Source organism: Xyrauchen texanus, chromosome 9 (assembly GCF_025860055.1).
Source record: "Xyrauchen texanus isolate HMW12.3.18 chromosome 9, RBS_HiC_50CHRs, whole genome shotgun sequence".
NCBI classification, from domain to species: Eukaryota; Metazoa; Chordata; class Actinopteri; order Cypriniformes; family Catostomidae; genus Xyrauchen; species Xyrauchen texanus.
Window position 1 is genome coordinate 43,234,422 of NC_068284.1, and position 14,524 is coordinate 43,248,945.

General features: G+C 36.6%; 1 protein-coding gene across 1 annotated transcript in view; it reads left to right on the forward strand.

Annotated features, from left to right (window-relative positions):
- Positions 1–180: 180 nt before the first annotated feature.
- LOC127648797 (endophilin-A2-like) overlaps positions 181–14,524 on the forward strand; it is a 31,589-nt gene continuing 17,245 nt past the window's right edge. The window contains exons 1-6 of the mRNA XM_052133560.1: positions 181–377; positions 7,148–7,216; positions 8,112–8,184; positions 11,122–11,265; positions 11,621–11,754; positions 12,006–12,164. Of these exons, the coding sequence (XP_051989520.1) occupies positions 333–377; positions 7,148–7,216; positions 8,112–8,184; positions 11,122–11,265; positions 11,621–11,754; positions 12,006–12,164 (624 nt within the window). The 5' untranslated portion in view covers positions 181–332. The remainder of the gene's footprint in view (positions 378–7,147; positions 7,217–8,111; positions 8,185–11,121; positions 11,266–11,620; positions 11,755–12,005; positions 12,165–14,524) is intronic.

Below are 14,524 nucleotides of genomic sequence, written 5' to 3' on the forward strand. Positions count from 1 at the left end.
AATAATTAAGTAAAAAGATAGTCACAAGTTGAGTCTTGACAGCTTTGGAAACTAGCGACGGAATCCTGACGTTGGCACCCAGCCGACCAATCAGAACGCTGCTATTACGCGCGTCGGGCACAGCGTCGTTGATTGGAGCATTCTTGTTGCGTCGCGTCGCGGTGTGGATTGTGGGTGACGCGCACGCTTGCGTTCGGCAGGTTCAAACTCTGACCGATCAGGAAGAACGATTCGCGGGAGACTTCAGCTCGGAAGCATATAATTTGATTTTTAAACACTGGGTGAATTAAATTATATATAAATCTGTTACAGTGACAGGAACCGACGCAAAGATGTCTGTTGCCGGACTGAAGAAACAGTTTTATAAAGCGAGCCAGGTGAGTGTTTCCACGTCATAGCGGAACTGACAAACAAAACAAATAATTTAATTTGATTTTTAAGGAAACATATGGCGTTGTGTGTAGGGTTTTGTCTATTTAATGTTAAAGCATCTGATGTTTCCTACTATGGTTGAGTAAAAGTTATGCTCCGGTTGTGTCCCTCAACTTTGTGAGCTGCCTACATAGACAGCATTTTAGGAATCATACTCGCGTTCTGAACGCGTCTAGGTAGGCAGCTCAGTAGGGTTTGAGTCACAGCCTTTGAGTTTTTGTTTCTATGTAAGATTTGTCATCCCAGAGGTTTGTTTTCGCTAGTCATATAACATAAATTAATTTATGAGTATACATATACATTTTATATGAAGAAATCGAGCTCATATAATCCTCAATTTCATGTCACAACATCAGATTGTATTGCACTGTCTATAAAGAGTACTAAAAAGATTTAAGCTTTATAATAGAGTATTGTCAAAAGTTACTAGGTTGTTGTAAAGAACATTATTTTGACTCTGAACAGGAAACACGTGCTTTACTGGCAGTGTCACCCAGAAATCTTGCAATTTGTTTGCTTTGTCTTTTAGGAAGATTTGATTCAAATGAGGTAATTTTATCTGACTACTAGTTCTTATTTCTCAGTAGCATTTTTGAGGAAATGCCTGTGCTGTGAATACTGATGCTATAATGAATTGTGCAGTGGGGTAAACAGCCCATATCAGCACCTACTGTAGTTGTTTAAAGCCCAGGTCTGTCAGATAATGAAAGTGGTTGTGAATGAAGATTCTCCTCTTAGATGAGAGCTTGTTTGGCTGAATTGGGGTTTAATCCATGTCTTAGAGATTCTACATATATAGTCATGTATTTAATCAAAAGTAGCCCTGTTTATCAAACTTGGCACACATTAACCTTTGCACATGCAATTTCAGCCACGTTTTTGGCCTCAACCAGTCCCAACATTCCTTTATCCTCTTTCCTTAAGCAAAACAAGTCTGGCGTGCACCTACATGTTTCAGAAGAATCCGGCAAAAGCATCTTAATGTCAGACATTCAGTGTGCCTCATTACAGGAATGACTGAAGCCTGTGGGGGCCAGTTTGAAGAGCTTACAACATACACACAAGTTATGAGTTACCTATTTTTCCTTATTGGTCCATACCAGTCTTTATATAGAGCACATTACCTTTTGGTGTTACGTCAGCTTTTGTATTGCTTGTCTTGCTTAGAATAATATTGTCTGTTGGCTTCAAGCACATATAAAATGGGGCTGGGCTCACCATCATATCAGAGTCATATAGTTCTTCAGATAAGAGACAAATTCTCCAGTTTTCCCCATTAGCCGAATTTAGTGTACACACTGATGTCACTCAAAATATTTTCATACCGTTTTATTCCAATGTTAGATACATTTCACAGGACCCCATTGTGATTTTATTTATTTAAAATTATATATTTTTTTGCATTGTGTCATTAATTTAATGACAATTAAGCACCCCCAATTCTCTTTACTGTAATGTGAAGAAAACAAATCGTATTGCTGTAATGAGAAATAATAACACTGTACTACATCAGGTTATATTTACTGTACTGCCTTTAATACTGATTTTTTGAAAAATTAATTGTGTCTGGGAAAAGCTGATTCTCGTCACTGCATAACGAATATAAAAATTTTAGTGTGTGTATATATATATATATATATGACTTATTGAAAATAGTCACGGTGCAAAAAATAAATACATAAATATTTTTATTTGAATGCAAATCAATAATTTCCAGCCTGATCTGATGAAAATTACGTGACCTTGCCAACATTTTAGCAAAATTATATTGCATGGTTTCTTTCATGTAACGCTGCAGTTCTTAAGTGAAATGTTTACTGTGTGGCACTTTAAAAGCGAGTTAAATCGTCTCCCAAACAGATAAGGTTTTGAAGGTAAATGCTTTACTGAGTTTAAATCAACAAAACCTTCCTACCTACCATAAACCTTCAACCTAAACCTAACCGATAGTGTCATAAAAAGCAAACGTGTCATGAAAGATAATGCAATTGTTGAAACAACATCTTCATTTTGTGGTGCTTTTGTTGCTCTTTCAGCTCACATGTCAATTTGCATGCTCTTCAGGTCTCGTACCCCAGTCCTTTGAATCACATGTGCAGCGCTTTATCAGTTGAGCTACCACTCAGTTTAATCACTCGAATAAGCTTGTAAATGTAGTTGGCTATGTAATGCAAACTTTAAAATGCATCAACTTACAAATCATGTGCTATAGTTAGAGTGTTTAGATGTTATAAGATAGCACTGTGTGAGGAACAGGGTAAAGAGTAAGTGTTGAACAGATGAATCGATTATCATGATTTGTGTGAAAGGGAGTTAAAGTTGTTTTTGTAGCACTAAAGTGTTCATTCCACCAAGAAACTGCTGCAATACATTCAACGAGCCACATAAAAAAAAATGTTTGCAATGAAATGTTGATTAGTGATTCAATGAGACAAGGTTGCAAATTTAGTTTTTTCTTTTGATTTAAAGGAGAAAATGTCCCAGACATTTTTTTTGTGAGATTCACACTCTTAAAGGGATAGGTCACCTAAAAATGAAAAGTCTCATTTAATCACCCTCATGCCATGCTGATCCGACCTTCGAAGCTCGAAAAAGAGCAGACTGTCAGCATAAACCTCATCCATACGACTCTCGCTGGTTAAATGAATGTCTTCTAAAGTGAAACAATCACTTTTGCTGTGAAAAAGATCAACATTTAAGTACTTTTTAATTATAAATCATCACTTCCGGTCAGCAGCAGTATGCACATTCACAGGAGGGCGGAGCTCAAGTTATGGACTTAATCTCACGTTTTTCTCTTGGTTGATACATCCAGGATGAGCACACAAACACACCATTGTGAGTAAACAAACAGATATAAATACAGATCTAAACCAAAACCAACTAAGCTTCTGCACAGTGTTCCTCCTACTCGATTGTAAATCGCGGCGCTCTTCCGGGTGTGTAGGACGTTCGTCTGTTCTCGCGCGAACATTTCATTCTACTGCTGACCAGAAGCGATGATATATAGTTAAAAAGCACTTAAATATAGAACTTTTTGTGCCAAAAGAGATCATTTCACTTTAGAAGACATTCTTTACCCATGTAGAGTCAAATGGACTTCAAATGTCGGATCACCATCCAATTGCATTTTAAGTACCTACTGAGCTAGATATTTTTCTTCAAACGTGTTCTGCTGAACACCTGGGATGGCATGAGGATAAGTCAATTATGAGATATTATGCAATTCAGAGGTTGCATTTTCCCCTTTAAAATTAGGCTACATTTTTACTCCACTGATGGTTTGATTTGGGGGGTTCAGTTTATAAAACAAGCAATTCCTCTTCACTGTATCACAGCCTATACAGCTGAAAACAACTCTCATCACAACTTGCTTTTGGTGCCCCTCTGTGGACATTACACCCCAAAAAGGGAGCTCAAACATTGCCCATATTTGAATTTCGGAAAGCACACACCGATTTTAGCTAAAGAAAAGTCAACCTACTGTTTCCGATTTAACTGTCAGAACAGAAATACAGTATAGTGTTTTGGAAGTATGCATGCCAGAGCCCTATTTTGATTTCAGCTGCTCCCCATTGGAAAGTACAACTGTGTGCGTGTGTGTGTGTGCCCAAAAGAACTTAAAAAACAGGTGTATGTGGAATTCCGTAGAGTTTAGTCACCATTCTGGATTCCAGTTCACAGCACACACCTGCCCGCCAAACAAAACCAGTCGTCAACCAGTTTTCTTTCATGCTATTACCCTTACTGTTCTCTTCTTTTGTAATAATCCCTCCCTCCCTACTCTTATATCACCTGCTATTTTTGGAATCTAGGTGTTATTAGGGCTGAGCGATAAAGCTACAAGAAATTATATCTCAATATTTTTCAGCCAATTTACTATATTCAATATATATTTCAATAATTATGAATTTGCTCTGAAAGGGCTTAAAAGTTATTTGTTTTTGTTTTCAGAGGATCCATCATTTCAACTAAACAGCCATCGTTGTCAAGTAGATTCAAAATATTTAATGCATAAAGTAAAAATCTATTTGTTAACTAAACGAACACAGAGAACATATATTTAACAATATATTTAATTGTTTTTATTTATATGCAACCATATACAATGATACATGGTAGCCTAATAAATAGCATAATTTACACAAAAAAAAAACAAAAAACAATATATACATATATACATATACATACATATACATATATATATATGTATGTATATGTATGTATATGTATATGTATTTGTATATATATGTATATGTATATGTATGTATATATTGCTTTTTGTTTTTTACCTGGAGCTTTTATTTTTGCAGATCACTGAAAGTGCACTGCAGTGTAAGTCTGAATTTGACAGTTTTCAGTGTTCCTCATGACAAATCTGGTGAAATGCTGTGATTTTTCTTGGTTTCCATGTTTATAGGTTTGTATAATAACTTACCAATTGCCAGTGTTTGGAATTGCACAATTGTGTGAACCTGACATCTGAAAACAGTCAGCAAGCACCTTGATAACATTAGCCCCACATCACTTATTCCCTCTGAAGCACACATTAATGTCATAAAGACACAACCTTTTGCAGTTTAATATTGACATTGTGAATCTGATTTTTCCGAGAAGCGTTTATTGCACTGCCATCTCTTGTATTTTAAACTGTGCTACCATGCAGGCGTGTAGGTTTGGGAATTTTCTATTATGTAAAGGTAATGTTTTTCAACTGTGTTTGTTCCACTGTTAGCAACAAAGTTGTGTTAGATTGGCTTTAGGGCAAAAACAACAATGCAAACAGGTCTGTATTTTCTTAAAACTGCGTGCCATTCCCATAAAAGCATGCTTTCATACCAAAGCATGCTGCAAAACTTTTTTTCTTTTTAAGAAATAATCATAAAAAATTCCAAACTACTTCAGCCAACATGTTTTTTTTTTCTTTTTTTTTTTTTTGGTTTGTTTGTTTTTTCTCAAGAATTTTAGCTTTTAATGACACTTTTGTTTGTATTTGTTTTTTTTAAAACTGTCTCCGGACAATTACACAACTTAAATATTTTGACTTCAACCTCCAGAAAAAACATCTAAATGACATAACTATAGTTCAGATGTATTAAAGTAATTATTTTATGGGAATGGCATACCTTTATATATCTGAACATCCATATGAATGTCACATCATTGACCCTTGTATATAACAGAATCAGAATGAGCTTTATTGCCAAGTGTTCTTGTGTGCACAAGGATGTTTCTTTGGTGATAGGAGAATCAAGTGCACACAGAACATTACAGTGAGACACAGAATATAAAACAAGGTAAGAGTATAAATAGACATTCAAATAATAGGACATATAACTGAGTATATAAAACAACAGTCAAGTCGGTTTTCGATTACTGTGTTTCTCGTTTCATATTCTAGAAAAGTTATTTGTTTGATCAGTATCCGTGTTCACACCTACATCTGTATCATTGCTGCTAGCGTTCAGACCTGTACAATACAGCCACTGTAATGGAGCTATCAATCAAACACACACAGACACTCTCTGGGTGTGTGCTTTACAGATCTGTGCAAAATGTCATCAATATGTGGCCAGTCTGAGAGTAGTGTAAACCTTAACCGTAGGTTTTACAGTATGTCTAATACTTTCTAAATGGGAGGACAAGGCTTACACAAATTAGTTATAGTTGGTTCCTCAAATATCTGCTAAGTTTTCCTTTATGGTAGCAGCTCGTGTATGGACAATTTATAGTTTCTAAGTGCAGACTCCTTTAGGACCCATTTTATAATAGGATGACATGTTAAAAAAATATGGCCAAATCCTGATAGAAAGATAAACTAAAGTTTTAAACCGAGATAATGACTTGTAAATACTATCCAAGGTGTTTTCAGTCATAATAACCTTGATGAGTTATGCCATCCAGGCTATGAGCTTTGTGCTACTCTGGTTTATTTGAATACAAGAAGCGCTTCCTGTTTTCTTTAATACAATACACCAAATTGTCTTTGTTTATGTGTTTGGAGAGATTAACAGCAGAAAGAGCTCATGATGAGGAACTCTATAGGGGTCGATAAAGAGCGTAACATATTTTATCCCTCCTTTTTCCTCTCTACTCACCATTAACTCTGTGTTAATAGTGGTGTTTCTAAAGCAAACATAACTATTACTAATATCCAAACTTCAGCACATATATATTTTTTTTTTGCACAGTCGATTGTTCTGTACTCCATTGACTGATCATTTTATTATTCAAAGACAGTCCTCTTTGTTTTAATACTTTATCATGCAAGTCAATAATGTTAGAAGATTGACTCAAGCTAGGTCTCCTAAGCAACCAAATTGGCCCGATTGCCAGGTAGGGTAGAGTCACATGGGATTACCTCCTCATGGTCGCAATTTGTGGTTCTCGCTCTCAATTTGGGTGCGTGGTAAATTGTGCGCGGATCGTGGAGAATAGCATGAACCATCACATGCGAAGTCTCTGTGGTGTCATGCACAGCGAGCCACATGATATGATGCACAGATTGACGGTCTCAGAAGTGGAGGCAACTGAGACTTGTCCTCCGCCACCCGGACTGAGGTGAGTAACCGTGCAACCACGAGGACCTACTAAGTAGTGGGAATTGGGCATTCCAAATTAGGAGAAAAGGGGATTAAAAAAAGAATATGCAAAGATGCAATTCTTGTAGTTATATCATCCATTTATTAACCTGATCTGTCTGTGTGTGTTCCAGATGATGAGTGAGAAGGTGGGAGGAGCCGAGGGAACTAAACTGGACGAGGACTTCAAAGACCTTGAAAGGGTAACCCATTTGTAAAATTCACTTTGTGATGTCACAGATCAAATTTTCTTAAAGGAGTTGGTCTCCAAAAAAAAAGACAATTCTGTCATCATTTATGCATGCTCATGTCTTTCCAAACCCATTTAAGTTGAGTTTTGCTTCTGTGGTACACAAAGTTACATTTTGAAAAAATGTTTCAGACTGGTCACTTTTGGGCTCTTGAGTTCAACTCACTCACTCAACGATCCAGTGAATAATGACTTAATGTGGTGGTGGTGGCGGCGTAGTGGACTAAAGCACATAACTGGTAATCAGAAGGTTGCTGGTTCGATCCCCACAGCCACCACCATTGTGTCCTTGAGCAAGACACTTAACTCCAGGTTGTTCCGGGGGGAATGTCCCTGTAATAAGTGCACTGTAAGTCGCTTTGGATAAAAGCGTCTGCCAAATGCATAAATGTAAATGTAATGTAGATTTTGATTTGTTCCTCACACAAAGCTTCTGAAAGCATGGAATATAGCGCATGAGTAGTATGGACTACTTTTACGATACCTAGCCCCAGTCATCATTCACTTTCATTATATGGAAAAGAGTGGTCAGAATATTCTTCAGCAATTAACCTTTGTGTTCCATGGAAGAAAGGAAGTCATATAGGTTTGGAACGACACAAGTATGAGTAAAGAATGACATAACTTACATTTTTGGGTGAACTATTCCTTTAATGTGGTATCAGAGCTAGCCTGCTGCAGTCCAGTTCCTGAATTTCTGTTATTTTATTAGGTGTGACCACTGCAGATTGTTTCAGGCCTGTCCCACTTCATTGTTTGATAGGTTTATAGATCATTGTTTAATGAGCCCTATCTGTTGACAGTGACGTAAACCCACACACCTGTTCTCTGACCTTTGTGCTCTACAGAAGGCTGACATCACCAGTAAAGCCATTGCAGACGTTCTCTGTAAAACCACAGAATACCTGCAGCCTAACCCAGGTACAACACACAGTAAATCATGTGACACCAGAGTAAAATCCAGATTTACTTGCTAAAATTATGCTTTCGTGAATGTGTCTTTGCGGCACCAGTGCTGCGAGAATTTCAAAAGCAGTACAGCACAACAGTTTTTCAGCCGCCTTGGTTCAGAAAGTGTTTTTCCCATAGGGATTAATTACATTTTTCTTAAAACATTCCAAACCATGAACCAAACCTACCAAGGTTATTCACAACATTACAAACTTTGATTTTAAGCAAAATTATTGGAAAATCGGACAAAGAGGAACAAGACTGAGTATTTAAAATCTCTAACCTCCTGAGACCCGTGATTGACTGCTGTGTGCTTTTTCCATTTCCCTTTTTGATGTTTAACTAGTAGTACCTCATAAACATGCAAAAGATAATAACAATAATTTCTATGAACATATAGAGCATATAGTTTTCCTAAAAATGAATGTCCACATATGAAGTTGTGAAAATTAAATGATTCAAATGTATTTATTTTTTTTATCAAATTGTTTGTTTCCAGGAGTGTTGGTGTTGGTTATTCATGTTTTTGAGACATCACAGACATTACATCAGAAATTAGCATAATTCTGATTTAAAGTAATGGCCAGCCTCATCTAATCACTCCCAACCATGTTAAAATAAAATGAACCATTATAAATTCTAAACCTATGTACTGATTATCATTGTCCCATGTCTGCAAAAACACGTTGAGTAGTCCAAACATCATCCGTAGCCTGAAACTGAACTTTTGGTCGGATGTTAGGAGTGAATGCAGTTAGCTGCCTAGAGCCCTATTTAGTGAACGACTTAACTTCCAGTGTGCTGTCCGTCTGCACTGGTCTCAGAACAGTTAGAAATGCACCTTAATTTCATCCTAACTCCAAGTAAAGCCTCTGAAAATTACATTTTTAAGATTTTGGATGAACCCATTGATTCTCAATGTAAAAACAAAAATACACAGTGAATATAGGAATGCATTTACTACAGGAATGTTAATGAATAGAACCCTATTTTACAGTGATAAAAAAATTATATATAGCCACATTTATATTTAAATGAAGCGAAATTACCCACAGATGCCACATGTTTTTTCTACTTTTGAGGGAATAATGTCCCAAAATACACGTATGTGGACTATGGCTGAAACAATTAGTCGATTGTATCGACAGTTGACAATAAAAAGTTTACGACAAAAATTTGATGTAATTTAATGTAACGTGAGATCACTTTAAACTCTAATCATGAGAGCAGCTCACGTTTGATTGAGGAGAAGAGTTACACAGATCACAGTCCAGATGCACTCTAAACTTTCCAAACAGCTTCAGGTGATGTAGATCGCAAAGTATGAGGGAATTATAATGCAAAAATACAAAACGAGTAAATGCAGAAGCACTCTCATTGTGAAATATTTGGAGCTGGAGCTGCCGCTCTCCGCTGAAGCAAAACTTGCGTGTCGAGCATCTTTAAAGGAAACGACCCGACTTTACATCGGTATTTACTGTGTGTAAAGTCTACTTCCTAGACTTGCTTTTAGAGAATAGATCTTGAATATAAGTATATTTTGTCTTTACTGCACTCACAGAAGTATAACGAAGTAAAAATACACTTGTATACAAAATACACTTACTGTATATTTAAGATACATTCTCTTAAAGCAAGTCTAAATATCTTATATGTTGCTTCTCAATTAAATGTATCTATTTGTAAGGATTTTTAGACATTTTTAAATGAAAACAAGACAGAAACACTTGACAACAATAGGATTTTTTGCAGTGAATTTCTTTACTGAACCCTATAATTCAGTGAATGTCATTTAGATATATTTTTAAAAGATGATTTTGTCCTCTTTATTGTTAGTAAGGACATTTAATACAACCTTTTAAGTCAGGACACAAGCAGAATAATCGGTCAAGAGCTTATGATTCATCGTTACAATAATTGCTGACTAGTCGAATAATCGTTCTAATAATCATTAGATTAATCGATTATCAAAATAATCATTAGTTGCAGCCCTAATGTTGACATCATGTTTATCAGCACGCTGACGTGCAAAAAATGACTGAAATGTTTAAAGCAGCATATCAAACAAAACCAGAGATGGTATTTTATACACCCAAACATGTTTCCATGAAAAAACTTCTTACCAGAGGGACTTTTGTTGGCTCTGCGTCCATAGAAGCGTTTCACGGAAATTGACGTTATGTTGTTTGTCACATGACTCTGTGCGCTAGAAGTTTAACCCTTAAATTACACTTTAGAGTCTTTTGTGGGCGGTCGCAGCCGAGATCTAAACATGATTTGTTTTTTAACATTTTAATGAAATAGTGCAGAGGATGGCTTCAATATAAGAATAACAACCTCAGAGCTTACTGTATGTCTACCTTTAAAGGTTCTTCATTTATTGTTAAAAATGCATTTGTCTTGGAGTAAATGAAAGGGTTTTTCTTCACGAAGCAGACTGTTGCGTTCTATTGCTCTATACAATCAAGATTAACTGTAAAAATTGTACATTTGAGTAACGTCAATGCCTGTCACAAGACCATCTTGCTGGAAAATGAATAAGACAAGCTGCCAATGTATAAGACAAGCACTTATGTCATTTCACTAATTCAGATTAAAATATACTCAAGTTAAATTCTTGATTTCCAGCCTGAATATAAATGATGCAGCCTCCTATATATTGTTCTCACTTTTAATTATTTACTCTATGCTGAATATTTTGTACGTTTTTTTATAATCCCACTATGCTTAATTTCTCTTGATCCATCTGCCTGTCTGTCTCCCTACATGTCTGTCTGCCTTTCCCATCTGTCGATCTTTCCCATATGCTTGTTTGTCTACATTGGCTGTCTGCTGTCTGTTGTTGCATCTCTCTACCTGCTTGTCTGACTTCTATCTCCCCGTCTCCCTGCATTTCCTGCACCGTAGCATCCCGAGCAAGACTGACAATGGTGAACACCGTGTCTAAGATGCGCGGACAGGTGAAAAGCCTAGGTTACCCACAGGCAGAGGGACTTTTGGGGGAATGTATGCTCAAATATGGCCGAGACATGGGAGAAGACACCAACTTTGGTAAGAGGAAGCATTTATAAAAAATGGTAATGGGAAATTGTGCAGCATATTTCAAAAAGCCATTACTCAAAGTTCACTGCAATAAAGATCCAATCACAGGCTTTTATATATCTGCTTATTTAAATCCAAATGGCGATAATGTTTTTTGCCAGGCAGTGTCTAATTTGATTTGTTTATACTGATACAAGGGTATATAAGGTATTTTGATGTGAAATGTGAAGGAATGACCCTGGAGTTGCAGCAAATTTGTTGTCTAAGACAAATTTATTTGCAGAGAGATGTATTAATTCTCTTAAAAATAAAAATAAAATATTAATTTCGTATGTATCTCGTATGTTCTCCTGCTGGTTTTTAGGTGGCGCTTTAGTGGAGATGGGAGAGGCCATGAAGAGACTGGCCGAAGTGAAAGACTCTCTGGACATTGATGTCAAACAGAACTTCATTGACCCTTTCCAAACTATAATCGACAAGGACTTGAAAGATATACAGGTGAAAAACTGGAATAAAATTAAGTTTATTATCAGATTGTTTTGATGTGCTATATATATGACATTTTGTGAAATACATTGTCTCATGCAATGTGTAGTCTCAATGGAAATCACCTCTATATGTATAAAATGGTGTATGATTGGCTAACTTCTTGCATGGTACCGTGCCAGCGTAGTTCACACTGTAATTGTTTTCACATGTAAAGTTGTGTTTTATAGTGCCGTCATAAAAATCATGCAATTCTTCCTCAGCATCAACTAAAAAAACTAGAGGGCCGTCGACTGGATTACGACTACAAGAAGAAGCGTCAGGGGAAGATTGCAGATGAGGAGCTCAGGCAGGCGGTGGAGAAGTTCCATGAGTCAAAAGATGCAGTAGAATCCAGCATGCAAAATCTTCTTGATACTGACGTAAGATGAGTTCAGCTTCTAAAACATTGAGCTATACTTTCTGAATGTCTATGGAGCCTGTGTTGTTTCTGACGCTTGAGGCCTAAACGTAACATTGAACTTATTTTCAACTAACTGTTCTGATAAGTTATGCTCGATTGACAGCATTTGTGGTTAATGTTGTTTACCACAAAAATTCATTTAGTCTTGTCCATCCTTTTTTTAATAAAAATGAAAATCAGGGTTACAGTGAGGCACTGTTACTCACTTTTTCAAAAGTATAGCCACAAGATGTTAACAATATGTGTGTTCGTGGTGTCATGCACAGCGAGCCACGTGATAAGATGCGCGGATTGCGCGGAGGCAACTGAGACTTGTCCTCCTCCACCTGGATTGAGGTGAGTAAAAGCGCCACCACGAGAACCTAGTAAGTAGTGGGAATTGGGCATGCCAAATTGTGGAGAAAAGGCGATAAATGTTTTTAACATGATTTGAGTGTGATAAAATCACTTACTAACCTTTTCTGTCTAAATTTATTTCCAGTTTTACAACTTTGTTTGCATGACAATGTAACGCTGTAAAACCCAAAACTCCAAAACGACCATAAAAATGACCATTTAAACAGCATTACAGCTCAAATAATAAACAAGTTTGTAAATGCTTTTATAAAATTATAAGCTTCACATTTCTGCCTTTTTAAACCCTCCAAAAATTGGCCTTCCATTGTTGTAAGTGCATCACTGTAACCTAGATTTTTGCTTTTTTTAAATAAAATATATATTTTTTAGTAATCAACATTATGCTTTAAATGCTGTTGATTGAGCTTAACTTGTATTGAACCCAGAATTTTCCTTTAAGCGGCTCAACAGTAAGGATTTTTTCTGTTGGTCCAGTAGTTTAGATTTTTACTTACCCTGTAAGCACTTTCACTGGCCCCACAACAAAAATTATATGTTTTACTTTAAGCAATGCATCTTTGCATATTAACAATATTTAGAATTTTCCTTATTGTTACTTTTGTGTTTTGTTTGTTTCCAAAACATAACTATGTTTTTAATTTGCGATTATATCTGGAAATTATAATGTAATTCCACTTTTGATGGAAAATTATGGCAAACAATCCAAAACATTACTATTTGGATTATAATTTTCATCCCATTCTTACTAATGCTTCCAAGACTATCACAAGTAATTTTTGTAAATTCGCCAGTTCTCCAGCATGATAACGTAGCCTTGGTGACAATGTAGATTAGCAGAAATTGCAACAACAAAACCATCACAAAAAAACAAATAGCATTAAAACACATGTACAATGTGACATTGCAGCACTGTCCCTATTAGGCAAATAAGAGTTTCATCAACTGGCCCACAACTCCCTCGCACAAGCCCCGGGCTAGCAGGCCATCTTTATTTTTGAGCCTTGCAATTGTTAAATCGCTTTGGTGAAAAACAGTCTGCCAAGGACAGCAAAGTAAATGTTGAAGTTCGGATGCGTTGCAAAAGCCATATGCAAACTACAGTCTGAGCCTTCCTCCTGTATGGTGAGGTCCAGATCATTAGTTTTGATAAAGCATGTAAATGCGCAAATCTAAGATCGGTGCCAAACTCTCTTCACAGTGCTGCTTATTCGTATACTAAAGATCAATATTTTGATCCTAGATGAGCGCTATTACCTTGTGAGTCTTAGTAGGTGAGCCATATTGCTATGCAGTTGCGAAGTTGTTGTGAGTAGGGATGGGCATTTTGTAGTAATTTTGTTATCGACTACTTTAACCCACAAAAAACTTGTAATCGCGTACTTGTAAATTAAAAGAGTTAAAAACAAGTATGACACTTACGTTAAAGGGTTAGTTCATCCAAAAATAAAAATTATGCCTGAATTTACTCACCCTCAAGCCATCCTAGGTGTATATAACTTTCTTCTTTCAGACAAACACAATCAGAGTTCTATTAAACAATCCTGGCTCTTCCAAGCTTTATAATGGGAGTGAATGGTACCTTAGTGTAGATTTTGAAGCCCAAAAAAGCACATCCATCCATCCATCAAAAAAGTTAAATTCATGACTTCTCACCGGAGCTTATGCTACACCTTTGTTGGTGTGGTGGTGATGTAGTGGGTTAAAGCACATAACTGTTAATCAGATGGTTGCTGGTTCGATTCCCACAGCCACCACCATTGTGTCCTTGAGCAAGGCACTTAACTCCAGGTTGCTCTGGGGGGATTGTCCCTGTAATAAGTGCACTGGAAGTCGCTTTGGATAAAAGCATCTGCCAAATGCGTAAAGGTAAAATGTAAATGTACGCCTACGTCATACGCTGGAACTCAACTCTCTCGTGAACGCTTGGACGGCCGTTAACGGAAGCCAGGTATTCTAGTTTTT